Here is a 17835-nt window from a genome sequence, read left to right as displayed (position 1 = left end):
GGCAGACAGATTATCTCAGCCGTCAGACTCCGGATCAGGGGGAATGGTCCCTCCATCCAGAAGTTTTCCACCAGTTGTGCCTACGTTGGGGCACCCCGGATGTGGATCTGTTGGCATCACGATTCAACAGAAAAAGTACAGAGATTCGTGGCTCGATCCTCCAGCAGAGACCGCAGAAGCACTGGTCACCCCGTGGGGGCAATACCAGCTAATGTATGCCTTCCCTCCTCTTGGGTTACTGCCAAGACTTCTTCGCAGGATAGAGGAGGAAGGAATTCCAGTAATCCTGGTAGCTCTGGACTGGCCTCGTCGAGCTTGATACGCCGACTTGGTCAGACTGGTGGCGGACGTCCCGTGGAGACTTCCTCTCAGGGAGGATCTACTGTCTCAGGGACCGATCTTCCATCCTGCTTTACGATCGCTGGTTTTTAAACGGCCTGGTTATTGAGACCCAGGTGCTGAAGGACAAGGGATTGTCAGCTTCAGTTATTCCTACTCTAGTTAAAACAAGGAAAGCTACTTCCAGAAAGATTAACATCGTACATGGAAGTCTTATATTGTGTGGTGTGAATCCCTTGGGTTCCATCTACATCTTTATTCGGTAGCCCGAATATTGGCTTTTCTGCAACAGGGAGTTGAGCAGAAGCTGGCCTTGAGTGTTATCAAGGGTCTGGTTTCAGCATTTGCTATCTTCTTTCAGAAGCCTTTGGCTACTTATTCCTTGGTGCGGAATTTCATACAGGGGGTGCGACACCTGGCTCCGCCAGTGCACGCGCCGTTACCATCCTGGGATCTTACTTTGGTGCTGTCGGTTCTTCAGACACCTCCCTTTGAAAATATCCGGGAGATTCCCTTGCTTACTTTATCCCAGAAGGTGGCCTTCTTGGTGGCTATCACTTCTGCACGCAGGGTGTCAGAACTGGCTGCATTATCCTGTTGTTCCCCAGATCTGGTGGTTCATAGGGATAAGGTTGTTCTTCATCCGAATCCATCCTTCCTTCCTAAGGTGGTTTCAAAGTTTCATTGAATGAGGACAGTGTATTGTCCTTCCTATGTCCTTAGCCCAATCATCCTCGAGAATTTGCATGGCATACCTTGGATGTAGTTCGGGCGATCAGGATATATTTGAATACTACGGATTCAATTTGTAAGACGGATTCACTGTTTGTGATCACGGATGGCCCTAAGAAGGGGTTGCCTGTTCTGCTGCGACCATCTTTAGATGGATCAGACAGACGGTGGTATAGGCTTATTTTATCTAAGGGTCGGGATCCCCCGTTCCCTGTTAAAGCGCATTCTACTCGGGCGCTTAGAGTTTCCTGGACCTTCCGCCATCAGGCGTCAGTGGTTCAGGTTTTCAAGGCGACTGTTTAGTCGTCGGTTCATACCTTTACAATATTGTATAAGGTTTATGTGATGGCATCATCAAGATGCCTCTTCTGGCCGCAAGGTTCCTGCAGGCCACTGTTTGAGGAGACTGTTGGTCTACCTCGAGGATTTGTGGGGTAGGTCTCATCTGTTTACTCGATGAGTCCTTTGATACTTCTGGTTGGCTCTGGTTGGGCCTTCTAGATTGGATTTTGTTTTCTGTCAATCCCACCCCTCATTTGTGGCACTGCTTCTGGATGTCCCAGTTCTTGTGAATCAAGAAGACTACGTCTGTCAATGAGCGACAGAGAAAATCGGATTTTTGTAAGATCTTACCGTAAAATCCTTTTCTCTTAGCTCATTGACAGACGTAGTACCCGCCCCTCTATCATTGAGTTGGGTTGGGTTAAATTCTCTGTTGCTGCTTTGTGACAGAACTGATGCCTTGTAGCAGAGAGAGGGAGGATATACCCTCTGGGACTGCCCCTAGGGTGGAGCCAGAACGTTTTTTCTTTCTGCCTAGTCCTACTCCTGCGGAGACAACATAACCCAGTTCTTGTGAATCAAGAAGACTACGTCTGTCAATGAGCTAAGAGAAAAGGATTTTACGGTAAGATCTTACAAAAATCTGATTATTCTGTTTTATTTTTTTATTTTTTTTATAGAACAAAGAAAGACCAAGGGTTAAAAACCACTGTTAGGTTTTTTTTTTACTTTCTTTATCCACTTAACCCCGGAGGATTTGGCAAAGACCAGAGCCTATTTTGCGATTTGGCACTGCGTGACTTTAACAGACAATTGTAAAAATCAGAATTTTTTAACATTTTAGGCCAATTTGTTTTCTGCTACATATTTTTGGTAAAAAAAAATCGCAATAAGCGTATTTTGATTGGTTTGCGCAAAAGTTATTGCGTTTACTAAGGCACAAGATTTATGTCATTTTTTTTGTTTTTTTTCTGTAACGAATAAAGGCAGCAATCTGCGATTTTTTTTTTTTTTTTTTTTTTTTGCGGGACTGCGACATTGCGGCGGACAGATCGGACCCTTGACTGACATTTTTTACACTTTTGGGGGTACCAGTGACATTACTACAGTAATCAATGCTATAAATATGCACTGTCACTGTAAAAATGACACTGGCAGGGAAGGGGTTAACTTTATTGGTGAACAAGGGGTTAAGTGTGTCCCTAGGGGCGTGATTCTTACTGTCAAGGGGCGTGGCTTTTGATGTAACCACAGAGACATGCGATCCTACATAGCTGGAGAATGACAGGCCGCTTTGTTTACATCAGCCGCCTGCCTTTCTCCCTCTCCAGCGGGAGATCTCGAGTGACCGGCAGACATCGGAGCCGCCGGTCACTCGCGCGGGGATCCCAGTGAACGAGTGGGGGCGGGAACGCGCCTCCAGCGGTGTGCGCTCGCCCCCTATTGGCTCCCGGGCGAGTGACGTACGTCACTTTGCCCAGGGGGGGCTGACCGCCGCAGTATATGTACTTGCGGCGGTCGGCAAGTGGTTAAATGTGGTCTTGTAGTAGATGAACATAGAGAGACAGCCATAAAATCACTCTTATGTAGGTTAGAGAATGCTTAAAAGCCCTTACTTCAATGTATACTTAAAGCCAATACTTTTTTTTGTTTAGGATAGTTTTGGGAATTGTTTAACCCTTATCAGTTTTATGCTATCTATATCTGATTGATCCTTCACTTCCTGTTCTATAGACCTAATGGGAGGACATCTTTCTAGTGAGCCAATTTCCCCCTACATCACTGGAACATGACATCTCGATTTTAATTTTTTTCCTGTTCTATCGACGTCTCTAAATTTAGGATTTTCACTCACTGTCTGTCCCATGAAAATAGGGATAGTGAATCTTCCCAAGGAGGGGGGTCACAAATAGCGGCAAAAACCTCACAGGCGTTCTGACCTCTTACCACTCGATCTAAAGCCAAAAGAAAGTTCAGGTTTTGGATACACTTTAAAGCCAGCAATAGATGGTTGGAATCTCAGCTGGTTTAGCAGCGACCGGCCAAGTTTCGAATCATGTATGGGCAGGCTGAATGTACCCAAGTTAATTGATGGATCAGCCTGCCAGAAAGGATTCCCCTGTCAGCGCTGTCGGGGGAATTGAGCAAATTTGCAACCCGAGGATGCAGGAAAGAAATTCACTCCTTCTCTGGCCGGCCCAAGGTTGCAATTCACTGTGACCGCAGTCACATTTACTCATCATAGTGAACCAACTGACAGCTAATATTTGTAGGCTTAGAAAAATGTACTTTTAGATGTGATGAGTTCATTTTGTTAGCAATTTTTTTTCACTTTTTACTGTTGCAAGAAATATTACTTTCACAGGATCAATATTAATACACTGCTCCAAAAAATTTAAGGAACACCTTTTATCGGAGTATAGCTTTAAGTCAATTAAACTCCTGGGATATTTATCTGGTCAGGTGAGTAGCAGAGGGGGTTGTTAATCAGTTTCAGCTGCTTTAGTGTTAATGAAATTAACAACAGGTGCACTAGATGGCCAAGAATGAGACAACCTCCAAAACAGGAATGGTTTTCCAGGTAGAGGCCACTGATATTTTTTTCCCTACTCATCTTTTCTGACTGTTTTTCACTAGTTTTGCATTTGGCTAGGGTCATTGTCACTACTGGTAGCATTAGGAGATACCTGGACCCTATAGAGGTTGCACAGGCAGTCTAACTCCTCCAGGATGGCACATCAATACGTGCCATTTCCAGAAGGTTTGCTGCGTCTCCCAGCACAGTCTCAGGAGTATGGAGGAGATTCCAGGAGACAGGCAGTTAATCTAGAAGAGTTGGACAGGGCCATAGAAGGTCCTTAACCCATCAGCAGGACCGTTATCTGCTCCTTTGTGCAAGGAGGAACTGGATAAATACTGCCAGAGCCCTGCAAAATGACCTCCAGCAGGCCACTGGTGTGAATGTCTTTGGCCAAATAGAAACAGACCTCATGAAGGGGGCCTGACGTCTTCTAGTGGGCCCTGTGCTCACTGTCCAGCACCATGAAGCTCGATTGGCATTTGTCATTGAATACCAGAATTGGTAGGTCCGCCACTGACGCCTTGCGCATTTCACAGATGAGAGCAGGTTCACCCTGAGCACATGTGACAGACCTGAAAGGGTCTGGAGAAGCCATAGAAAACGTTATGCTGCCTGTAACATTGTTCAGCATGACCGGATTGGTGGTGGGTCAGTGATGGTCTGGGGAGGCATATCCATGAAGGGACGCACAGACCTCTACAGGCTAGAAAATGACACCCTGACTGCCATTAGCTATCTGGCTGAATTCCTTGGACCCATTGTCCGACCCTACGCTGGTGCAGTGGGTCCTGGGTTCCTCCTAGTGCACGACAATGCCCGGCCTCATGTAGTGAGAGTATGCAGCTAGTTCCTGGAGGGTGAAGGAATTGATGCCATTGAATGGCCTCCAAGCTCGCCTGACCCAAATCCAATAGAACACCTCTGGGACATTATGTTTCGGTCCATCCGACGCCGCCAGGTTGCGCCTCAGTCTGTTCAGGAGCTCAGTGATGCCCTGCTCCAGATCTGGGATGTAATTCCCCAGGACACCACCCTTTTGTCTTATTAGGAGCATGCCCCGACCTTGTCAGGCATGCATACAAGCACATGGGGCCATACAAACTACTGAGTACCATTTTGAGTTACTGCACTGAAATTTCACCAAAATGCACTAGCCTGCTGCATCATTTTTTCACTTTGATTTTCATGGTGTCTTTGAATTCAGCCCTGTGTAGGTTTATAATTTTCATTTCCATCAAACGTTGGGGCATCCTTTCGTTCCTAACCCATTAAGGCCCGTACACACGTAGCGATTGTCGGCCGTAAATATTCGGCCGCCGAACGATCGGCCGATTGTCGGCTTGTTAGTATAATGCTTCCGACAACCGACGGCGACTTTTCGGCCGAACAGAATCGGGTGTGCAGGCTATAAAATTTTTGTTGTCCGTCAACAGAACAGCCGATTGTTCGCAAGTCAGTACAGAATTCGGCCGACAAACAGCAGATTAGCAAGACTGGGCATGCTCTGAGAAAAAAAAGACACGGAAAGTTAACCATCACATGACATCACTTCTGCAGTCGGCTGTTGTTGGCCGACAAAATTCGTGTGCAGTCTTTAGCACTTTTCAGCCGACAAAGACGGCCGATCGTTCGGCCGACATTCGGTACATGTGTACGGGGCTTTACTCACTCCATATCAGTATAGATATCCAGCATTATATTTCTCTATCGCTCATTGACAGACGTAGTCTTCTTGATTCTCAAGAGCTGGGTTATGTTGTCTCCGCAGGAGTAGGACTAGGCAGAATGACAAAAACGTTCTGGCTCCACCCTAGGGGGCAGTCCCTGAGGGTATATCCTCCCTCTCTCTGCTACAGGGAATCAGTTTTTTTCTGTCTAGTCAGGAGTAAGGACCTAAGTTCCTTGCTGGGATCTTTTGGTCCTGGCAAGACTTTTTTTCTTTAAGAAAAAGACATTTTTTTAGGTAGTTTTCTCCAGTGTTTTTTCCTGTGAGATCTTCAAGCAAAAATGCCGGACTGGGCGACACTTGTGGTCACCCCAGCCGGCCTACGAGCGCGTGCAGACCAGGCATTGCGCTTGGTCGGCCGCGACATATTCAAGTAAGTATGCGGGGCCGGGCGACGGGCTGGATGTGGGGGCACCCCGGATGTGGATCTGTTGGCATCTCGATTCAACAGGAAAGTTCAGAGATTCGTGGCTCGCTCCCGCGATCCTCTAGCAGAAACCGCAGACGCACTGATCGCCCCGTGGGGGCAATACCAGCTAATATATGCCTTCCCTCCTCTCGCGTTACTGCCAAGACTTCTTCGCAGGGTAGAGGAGGAAGGAATCCCAGTAATCCTGGTAGCTCCGGACTGGCCTCGTCGAGCTTGGTACGCCGACATGGTCAGACTGGTGGCGGACGTCCCGTGGAGACTTCCTCTCAGGGAGGATCTACTGTCTCAGGGACCGATCCTCCATCCTGCTTTACGATCGCTGGCTTTAACGGCCTGGCTATTGAGACCCAGGTGCTGAAGGACAAGGGATTGTCAGCTTCAGTTATTCCTACTCTAGTTGAAGCAAGGAAAGCGACTTCCAGAAAGATTTATCATCGCACATGGAAGTCCTACATTGCATGGTGTGAACCTTTGGGGTTCCGTCCTCGGTCTTATTCGATTAGTCGAATATTGGCTTTTCTGCAACAAGGGGTTGAGCAGAAACTGGCCTTGAGTACTATCAAGGGTCAGGTCTCAGCATTAGCCATCTTCTTTCAGAAGCCTTTGGCTACTCATTCCTTGGTGCGGAATTTCATCCAGGGGGTGCGACATCTGGCTCCGCCAGTGCACGCGCCGTTACCCCCCTGGGATCTTAATTTAGTGTTGTCGGTTCTTCAGAAACCTCCCTTTGAAGATATTAGGGAGATTCCTCTACCCACGTTGTCCCAGAAGGTGGCCTTCTTGGTGGCTATTACTTCTGCACGCAGGGTGTCAGAACTGGCCGCATTATCTTGTCGTTCACCATATCTGGTGGTTCATAGAGATAAGGTGGTTCTTCGTCCGAATCCATCCTTCCTACCAAAAGTAGTTTCAGAATTTCATCTGAATGAAGAAATTGTATTACCTTCCCTGTGTCCTAAGCCCAGTCATCCTCGGGAATTTGCTTTGCACTCCTTGGATGTGGTCCGGGCGATCAGGGTATACTTGAAAACGACAGACTCGTTTCGCAAGACGGATTCACTTTTTGTGATCCCAGATGGACCCAAAAAGGGGTTGCCTGCATCTGCCGCGACCATTTCCAGATGGATCAGACAGACGGTAGTGCAGGCTTATTCTATTAAGGGTCGGGAGCCCCCGTTCCCTGTTAAGGCGCACTCCACTCGGGCACTTAGTGCGTCATGGGCCTTTCGCCATCAGGCGTCAGTGGTCCAGGTGTGCAAGGCGGCTACCTGGTCGTCGGTGCATACCTTCTCTAAACATTATAAAGTTGATGTTATGGCATCGTCTGATGCCTCATTTGGCCGCAAGGTTCTGCAGGCCGCAATTTGAGGAGACCAGTGGTCTACCTCGAGGGTTTTTTCCGTTGGAAAATTTTTCTTTAGTCTCATTCTTTGTTTATAATGAGCCTTTAAAACTTCTAGTTTGGCACCGGTTGGGCCTACTAGATTGGATTTGATTTTGTCAATCCCACCCCTCATTTGTGGCACTGCTTCTGGATGTCCCAGCTCTTGAGAATCAAGAAGACTACGTCTGTCAATGAGCGATAGAGAAAAATGGATTTTTGTAAGAACTTACCGTAAAATCCTTTTCTCTTAAGCTCATTGACAGACGTAGTACCCGCCCCTCTATCATTGAGTTGGGTTGGGTTAAATTCTCTGTACTGCTTTAAACAGAACTGATTCCCTGTAGCAGAGAGAGGGAGGATATACCCTCAGGGACTGCCCCCTAGGGTGGAGCCAGAACGTTTTTGTCATTCTGCCTAGTCCTACTCCTGCGGAGACAACATAACCCAGCTCTTGAGAATCAAGAAGACTACGTCTGTCAGTGAGCTTAAGAGAAAAGGATTTTACGGTAAGTTCTTACAAAAATCCATTTTTTTCCCCATTGAGGAGATCTGATGTGTTTTCAAAGTGTTCCTTTAATTTTTTTGAGCAGTGTACATTAAAACAGGGAGTATAAAATTCTGTCATATTATTTATTGTAATATTAGTTTTATGATCAACTCTGCCCCAAATTATTTTCTTGGCTTTTTGAGTAAACTGGGCCATGCCTTAATTCCGCCGTTTTTTATTGTTGTCCAAGTACCCATTAAGAACACCAAGTACCTAATCAGTAACCAATGAGCCATAAAAGAGTTAACTAGCTCAGTTGAGTTTTACCATATACGCTCATGATTTCATGCTGAAGGGCAGAAAGCATGATATTGTGTTGTGCACCCCTTTAGAGCAGTGTTTCTCAACTACGGTCCTCGGGGCACTCTAAAGCGTGTTACACACTATCCAACTTTTGTGGTTAGATTTCCTTCAGATTTATCTTTTCTATGTAGTGCAAGGGCCTGCCAGATTGCATACAAATTGAAAGTGTTTAGGTTTGACCTCATATTATATGGTTTTGGTAAGTCTAAAGGAAAAAGTCTTCAGAAAATCTTATAGTGTGCACAGCCCATAACAGGCCAGGTTTGCAAGAAAACGGAAATACATCACAGGTGATCTCATATGCTGCTCAGTGATTGCAGTATTCTAGTCTGAATCTCCCCAAGGTAATACTTAAAATCTGGCCTGTTAGTGGGTCCTGAGGACCGGAGTTGAGAAACACTGCCTTAGTGGATGGGAATATAAGGGAACGAGTATAAGAACAACTCAGAAATGGGTAACATTGATGGAATGTAAGTGTGTTCGATAGGGTAGCTGGGAAAGAAGAGGTTCCATAACAGTAGACTACTTTAGCTGCTTTTTGTATCCAAAGCTCCATCTTACCTGGAAAAAGTGTTATGTCAGTGAAAAACATTCACATATCATCTTGTTTTTATACCTTTAAAGATACTTCAACTATAAAAAAAAAATACCTGTTGATTTTGAGGAAATGCATTTAGGTCTTAAGCTCTGTTGTGGGATGACAACATATAGCATTTTTTGGACTGGGTCCTCCCTAGTTTTCTTTTGCTAAACTACTCATTTCCCACCACTCTTGAAACTTGACACCATAGATCATGGGTTCTCAGCCTGTGGCCCCCCCCCCCCCCCCCCCCCAGCTGTTGTGGAACTACAATTCCCATCAGGGTTTGCAAGGCTGACAGTTAAAAGCAAGACTCCCAAAGGCAGAGGCATGGTGGGACTTGTAGTTCCGCAACAGCTGTGGGGCCACAGGTTGAGCATCCATGCCATAGATGCTTATCAATGCAGTGCCCAAGATAAGAACTAGAAGGGCTGAAGATAATACAGAAAGTGTGCACAGGACAGCTCTAAATTTCTGACGTGTCTAAAACAAGAATTTTTACAGATATATTTTAATAATATTTTTGTATGAAAAAGTAAATGATCTGAAGCATCACAGCAACCACCTCCATCCCTAATATTGTATACAACAGGGGGGGCGTAAGGATAGTGGGTCTTTATATGAGGTAGGTTGCTATTGCAGATATCCAAATGAAAATAAAAATAAAAAAATAAGAAAATAAAAAAATAAAATAAAAAATATAAAAACTTATTTTTTATTTTTTTATTTTTATTTTCATTTGGATATCTGCAATAGCAACCTACCTCATATAAAGTCCCACTATCCTTACGCCCCCCCCCCCCTGTTGTATTTAATAATATTTTTACCAGAGCAAATGTAAGCAAGTGAGAAGTGTATTGTTTACATACAGTATACAATGCTTTGAAAAAGTATTTATACCCCTTTGAAATTTTCCACATTATGTTACATTTATGTTTTTGGTTGTAACATATTTTAATGGAATTTTATGTGATAGACCAACACAAATTGAAGTGAAAGAAAAATGATAAAAGGTTTTTAATTTATTTTTTTACAAATAAATATCTGAAAAGAGTGTTGTGCATTTGTATTCAGCTCCCTTTACTTTGATACCCCGAACTAAAATCTAGTGAAACCAATTGTCTTCATAAGTCACCTAATTAGTAAATAGAGTCCACCTGTGTGTAATTTAATCTAAGTATAAATACAGCTGTTCTGTGAAGCCCTCAGAGGTTTGTTAGAGAATCTCCGTGAACAAACCGCATCATGAAAGCCAAGGAACACACCAGACAGGTCAGGGATAAAGTTGTGGAGAAGTTTAAAGCAGGGTTAGAATATAAAACAAATACCTTGAGCTTTGAACAATTTACGGAGCACTGTTCAATCCATCACCTGAAAATGGAAAGAGTATGGCACAACTGAAAACCTAAAAAGACATGGCCGTCCACCTAAACTGACAGGCTTGGCAAGGAGAGCATTCACCAGAGAAGCAGCCAAGTGGCCCACCATAACTTTGGAGGAGCTGAAGAGATCCACAGCTCAGGTGGGAGAATCTGTCCACAGCACAACTATTAGTCGTGTACTCCACAAATCTGCCCTTTATGGAAGAGTGACAGGAAGAAAGCCATTGTTTGAAAGAAAGCCATAAGAAGTCCCATTTGCAGTTTGCGTGAATCCATGTGGAGGACACAAGTGGAAGAAGGTGCTCTGGTCAGATGAGACCAAAATAAACTTTTTCACCTAAAAGCAAAATGCTATGTGCGGCGGAAAACTAACACTGCACATCAGTGGTTCTACAAAGTATTGACTCGGGGGGGCTGAATACAAATGCACGCCACACTTTTTACATATTTATTTGTAAAAAAAATTGAAAACCATTTATCATTTTCCTTCCACTTCACAAATTATGTGCCACTTTGTGTTGGTTTATCATATAAAATCCCAATAAAATACATTTAAGTTTTTTTTCAGGGCACTGTACCTATACCTAACGCTCATGTATGTTTCACACATCTGCTGCAGAGCATGATTATGTTTAGGCTGCCAAATTTGTGTTTCTTGTTTTCTATAAACTGTATTATTTTATTTTAGGGACAACGGTTTAAAAGCAATTGAAAATCTGATGCAAAAGAAGGGAAAGTTTGATTATATACTACTGGAAACAACAGGCTTGGCAGATCCAGGTACTATACTTTGTGCTCACACAATTTAGTTTTTTTGATTGTACAGAAAACTCACCATTGTTCTTACTAATCATGACTATTAGACTAGGTTCATACTTGTACGGGTGGTGCAGCTCATGTTTGCTTGGGCACAGCAGCCTATTCATTTAAATGGGCTGCTGTACCTGCAGTAAGCGATTCGAAAAAGTCTCTGACCCTTTTTTTTTTTTTTTAAAGATGTGGCCTCGTGGAACCGCATGGTGCTGCAGCACCATGCACTTTCACGCATCTGAAAACATGAGCCCTTTTATATAGCATGAGGGTGCCACTAAGAATTATTGAAGTCGGCAAAAGAGCAGCGTGTTTGCCTGTGGGCCCCCAACCCGCATATGTGTGACTTGGGGCTACCATATGTCAAGATGTTAGAAAGTGATGGAGGGCTGTAACCTCAGCTTGAGGATCTTTTTAGATCAAGTAAGCATAAGGCCCCTTTCACACATACAGTCCGTTTGTCCGTTTTTCATCCATCCGTTGATGGATGAACAACGGACATCAGTGCATCTCTATATAAAAACGGATGATCATCCGTTTTACATCCGTTTTCATCCGCTTCCGTCAATGTCGGTTTTTTGGAACGGATGAATGCCCTATTTTTGATCCGTCAAAAAAACGGATCGGGCGAAAAACAGATGTAAACCGACAAACGGCCTGTTTTTCATCTGTTTTTGCATTGGTACTGGATGTAAAAAAAAACGGATGAAAAATGGATGAAAAACGGATGAAAAAAAGGATGAAAAATGGATGAAAAAGGATGAAAAACGGATGAAAAACTGATACATTTTGATGTGACTGAACTGATGAACTGAACAGACCGTATGTGTGAAAGGGGCCTAACATGCTTGTTTTTTTTTTTTCTTTAAATTACAACCTTTGCAATCACTTTAAATCCCCGCCCTAATCACAAGTTTGTTTTTTTACATATTGGGTAGAGAAGGTAAGATTTAGAACATCTGGTCAAGTTTTAAATGCTGCTTGTGTCTGTTAAAATTTCCCTTTACGTCCCACTTGGTGCTACACCCATCACATTTGAACTGATACAGAAATCTTGCAAATGGGGGCACATACAGTACTAAAATGTAGACCGGTTCTAACCTTTCTGCATCCCACTACCACAAAAACCATGTGGCTGGAGTTGAACTTTAAGAAGGCAGACCTCTTAAAACTGTTGGAGAAGCCTCTCTACCATGTGGTATTCATGCTCTTAAGTTTTCTAAAGCTCTGTGTGTCGTAAACAATTGCCATTGTTTTTTACATCTTATTGCTGCTAATCTCCTGCAGCCACATCCGACATACTTGCGTTTGCCCCAGTGTAGACTGCGCCTTTTGCTCTTAACTGAGTTCCTGATAGTAATTACTATGAAACATGCCTACGCAATGTATGTGTACACAGCCACATGTAGTCTGCATCGGGGGGGCAAGTGACTGGGTAAAAATACAGTTGCACACTTTGGAGAAGAATGTTTTCACCCAATCACCAGGTAATTTTTAATAAAAGCTACAGAATAAAAATATTGAGAAAAACTATTAAAACCACATTAACATGTCAAAGCATATTTGAGATTTTAGTGATTGGGTTTAGAAGTACTTTAATTTTACTTTTAGAGGAGTTTTGCTTAAAAGTAAGGAGCAGGTAGTCACTTTGTCACACGGAAACAATCTATATTGACACTTAAGTTATTTCTCGTTCATCAACCTGACACACATGGCTTCCTAGCCAAATAATTGTCATGCTAAAGTAATCTTCTTTAAAGGATAAGACATTGATTCAGCCCCTGTTACCTGCAAACCCCATCTAAGCCAAATTGGAAAACGATTAAGCTTTTTGGGAAAGAAATCAATTTGTATCAAGAAGCCATCAGATCTTGTGTCCTTTCCTATACTGTGCATGGTTAAGCACCTTGAGCTGCTGGCAAGTATTACAATGTTGACATAAAGTGATGCTCCAAGAACCAAATCAGATCATGTCAGTGGACAGCTCCTGATGCCTCAGTGAGCCTTGTTACCAGTTCTTCTCATCTGTTTGGACAGCTCTGCCATGCACATGTCAGTGATGCTTTTCAGAAAGTCTAATAGATCTCTGTGCTGTCATTGTTTCTTTCTGTGTGATGCTGCTGCAAAGAGACATGCTAATGCAGGTTATTTAAAAACATAAGGCCTGGTTTTATTATTTACAGGAACCTGGAAGAGACAGCTGTCAATCAGAGCTTGGAAAGAGAAGCTTTATTAAATTATGCTTATGGCTCAGATGTTTTGTATCAGGTTATCTGTTTTCCTAAGTGTCGTGTTTTGAAGACAGCAATTTTTTATCAATGGAATTATGGCACATGTGTTTGTTGGGATTACAAAAACATTATTCGAAACAAACTATGTATATTTTGTTAAGTTTACAAGTTTGTTTTGATGCTGTACAGCACTTTTTTGATTATTTTTTAGAAAATAATTTTACCAATTTGTTCAAAATCCTGCTTGGCTTTCTAAGAAAAATGTCCAGCATTGCTTATAATCTTTGAGACAATGTTATACTCATAGTTAAGATATTGTCAATAATGTTAGCAGAGAGAGAGGGAAATGGTATCAGGACAATATCCCCCGGATAATATCCCCCGGACATTATCCCCCGGGACAATATCCCCCCGGAAAACATCCCCCTGGACATAATCCCCCCCGGGACAACATCCCCCCGGACATTATCCCCCGGGACAATATCCCCCCGAAAAACATCCCCCTGGACATAATCCCCCCCGGGACAACATCCCCCCGGATAATATCCCCCCGGACATTATCCCCTGGGACAATATCCCCCCGGAAAACATCCCCCTGGACATAATCCCCCCCGGGACAACATCCCCCCGGATAATATCCCCCCGGACATTATCCCCCGGGACAATATCCCCCCGGAAAACATCCCCCTGGACATAATCCCCCCGGGACAACATCCCCCCGGGACAACATCCCCCCGGATAATATCCCCCCGGACATTATCCCCTGGGACAATATCCCCCCGGAAAACATCCCCCTGGACATAATCCCCCCGGGACAACATCCCCCCGGATAATATCCCCCCGGACATTATCCCCCGGGACAACATCCCCCCGGATAATATCCCCCCGGGATAACATCCCCCGGGCAATTTCCCCCGGGACAATATCCCACCAGAAAACATCCCCCTGGACATAGGGTGAGGGTTAGGGTTAGAGGGGGGATATTGTCTAGGGGGGGATATTGTCCAGGGAGGATATTGTCCGGGGGGATGTTGTCCAGGGGGGATATTGTCCGGGGGATATTGTCCGGGGGGATATTGTCCTAGAATCAGGGAAATACAGGTGCATCTCAAAAAATTAGAATATCAAAAAGTTAACTCAATTAAAAAAGTGAAACATGTAATATATAGATGCGTTACAAACAGAGTGATATATTTAAAGCATTTCTTTCTTTTAATTTTGATGATTATGGCTTACAGCTAGTGAAAACCCAAAATTCAGTATCTCAGAAAACTAGAATATTACATAAGACCAAAAAAAAAAGAAAAGGATTTTTAATACAGAAATGTTGGCTTACTGAAAAGGATGTCCATGTACCATTATGCACTCAGTACTTGATCGGGGCTCCTTTTGCATGAATTACTGCATCAGTGCAGTGTCGCATGGAGGCTATCAGCCTGTGGCACTGCTGAGGTGTTATGGAAGCCCAGGTTGCTTTGATAACGGCCTTCAGCTTGTCTGCATTGTTGGGTCTGGTGTCCCTCATCTTCTTCTTGACAATACCTCACATATTCTTTATGGGGTTTAGGTCAGGCAAGTTTGTTGGCCAATCAAGCACAGTTATACCATGATCATTAAACCAGGTATTGGCACTTTTGGCAGTGTGGGCAGGTGCCAAGCACTGCTGGAAAATTAAATTGGCATCTCCATAAAGCTGGTCAGCAAAGTGAAGCATGAAGTGCTCTAGAATTTCCTGGTAGAGGGCTGTGCTGACTTTGGACTTGATACAACACAGTGGACCAACACCAGCAGATGACATGGCTCCCCAAATCATCACTGACTGTGGAAACTTCACACTGGACCTCATGCAACTTGTATTATGTGCTTCTCCACTCTTCCTCCAGACTCTGAGACCTTTCCAAATAAATGCAAAATTTACTTTCATCCGAAAAGAGGACTTTGTACCACTGAGCAACAGTCTAGTCCTTTTTCTTCCTAGCCTAGGTAAGATGCAGCTAACATTGTCTTTGTCTCTGGTTCAGGAGTGGCTTGACACAAGGAATGCAACAGTTTTAGACCTTGATCTGGATACGTCTGTGTGTGGTGGCTCTTAAAACACAGACACCAGCCATAGTCCACTCCTTGTGAATCTCCCCCAAATTCCTAAATTGCCTTCGCTTCACAATCCTCTCAAGGCTGCGGTTATCCCTGTTGCTTGTGCACCTTTTTCTACTACTTTTTTCCTTCCAGTCCTCAACTTTTCATGAATATGCTACAATACAGAACTCAACAGCCAGCTTTTTTTTAGCAATGTTCTTTTGTGACTTATGCCCCGTACACACGTGCAGATTATCTGAAGACTTTTGTCTGTAGACTTACCAAAACCATATAATATGAGGTCAAACCTAAACACTTTCAATTTGTTTGCAATCCAGCAGGCCCTTGCACTACATAGAAAAGGTAAATCTGAAGACAAAAGTCTTCAGATAATCTGCATGTGTGTACGGGGCATTACCCTGCTTGTAGAGGGTATCAATGACTGTCTTCTGGACAGCTGTCAAGTCAGCAGTCTTCCCCATAATTGAGTAACCGACTGAACTGAGAGACGATTTAAAGGCTCAGGAAACCATTACAGGTATTTTGAGTTAATTAGCTGATTAGAGTGTGACACCATGAGTCTACAATATTGAACTTTTTCACAATATTCTAATTTTCTGAGATACCAAATTTTGGGTTTTCTTTAGCCGTTTTTAACAAAATTAAAAGAAAGAAATGCTTGAAATATATCACTCTGCATGTAATGAATATATAAAATATGAGTTTCACTTTTTGAATTGAATTACTGAAATAAATTAACTTTTTGATTTATATTTTCATTTTTTTTAGATGCATTTGTAGTTTCTCTCCTCTGACTAATTCAGGATTTTTGTTACCACAACAGTTGTACGAAATAGAATTCACAGAGAATACAATTTGTGTCATTCTCCATCTGCTGGCTGCAAGCAGTATATATGATATTTTGTTGAAATATTACTTTAATAAAAATGATTTAGTACTACAAACACTAGGGGAGGGGGATTTACTAAGACTGGAGAGTGCAAAATCTCGTGCAGCTGTGCATGGCAGCCAATCAGATTCTAACTTCAGCTTGTTCAGATAGGCTCCTTTCACACGGCCGCTCCGCTGCTTAAGTCCGCTGCGGGACTTTTTTTTTTTTTTTTCCACGGAGCGGATGACATTTCTGTCATCCGCTCCGTGTGCCCGCATATCATCCCATCCGTTTGCGGATGATATGCGGACATAATGTAAGTATATGGCATTGCGGATGTCAGCGGATGTCAGCGGATGACACCGCTGACATCCGATTTTCCTTCCTTTCCGTTTTTTACACGGATGGAAAAATGGGGTTCTGTTCCGTTCGTAAAAACGGAACAGAACTGAAAGGAGGAAAATCGGATGTCAGCGGATGGTATTCCGCTGACATCCGCAGTGCCATTCACTTACATTATGTCCGCAAATCATCCGCAAAAAAATAGGATGATTTGCGGACACGTGGAAAGCAGCGGAGCGGCCGTGTGAAAGGAGCCTTAGGCTTTGACAATAAAGCCTGGAAGCTGATTGATTTCTACGCAGAGCTGCACCAGATTTTGCACGCTCCAATATTAGTAAATCCCCCCCCCCCCCCCCCCCGCCCCATGAATTCCCTTTTAATTAGGACAATGTGCTTGTAAATTTTCACATTGTTAAATATCATCATCTGATGATTTTCAAAACTGAGATTTACAGAAGCCTTTTCCATTGATGATAATCTAGGTAATGTGAGTGACTTGCTGTTTATAGTAGTAGGAGAATTCATGTAAACAGATGAAAGTGAATTGAAGCTAGATGGTTGTTTAGGGAAATGCAAGATCTATTGCTTGCTGCTTATTTGACTCATCTTATTTAAAGAGTCCTTGTATGTATTTTGTGTAGGTATAATTTGCAACTTGTAGTGAATAGAATCATTGACACAGCCAATCAGGGCTCTCGCATCTAATCGCAGTGTGAGTACATTTGCAAGTGTGAATGCACCCTTAACCACTTCAATATCGGCACTTTTACCCCCTTTCTGCTCAGTCCAGTTTTCAGCTTTCATCTGTCGCACTTTGACAATTGCGCGGTCATGCAACGCTGTACCCAAACTAAGTTTTTATCATTGTGTCCACACAAATAGAGCTTTCTTTTGGTGTTTTTTTTACTGGGTTTTTTATTTTTTGCTGACCACGTTTTTCTTTGTTTCTGTTTATAAAAGTTTGCAAATAAATAATTTTCAGGAATTTGAGGCCAAAATATATTCTGCTACACTTCTTTGTTGAAAATAAACCCAATTGTATATTATTTAGGCTCGGTTCACACTTATGCGATGCGGGAAGGCTGCGAATTCGCAGCCTGTTCCCGCATCGCAAACGCACCCTTGGCAGTTCACATGCGATACGCTGGGGGTGTCAATGTAATCTTAACGACACCCCCAGTTTGATCGCATATCGCAG

At 43.4% G+C, this 17835-nt stretch overlaps 1 protein-coding gene across 1 annotated transcript in view; it reads left to right on the top strand.

Annotated features, from left to right (window-relative positions):
- The window catches only part of LOC309543850 (zinc-regulated GTPase metalloprotein activator 1A-like), a 95891-nt gene that overhangs the window by 27775 nt on the left and 50281 nt on the right, over nt 1–17835 (top strand). The window contains exon 4 of the mRNA XM_082242996.1: nt 10975–11066. Within this exon, the coding sequence (XP_082099122.1) occupies nt 10975–11066 (92 nt within the window). The remainder of the gene's footprint in view (nt 1–10974; nt 11067–17835) is intronic.

This window comes from Pelophylax lessonae (assembly GCF_965119305.1).
Source record: "Pelophylax lessonae genome assembly, chromosome: 1".
Lineage (NCBI taxonomy): Eukaryota > Metazoa > Chordata > Amphibia > Anura > Ranidae > Pelophylax > Pelophylax lessonae.
This window is presented reverse-complemented; position numbering and strand designations above follow the sequence as displayed.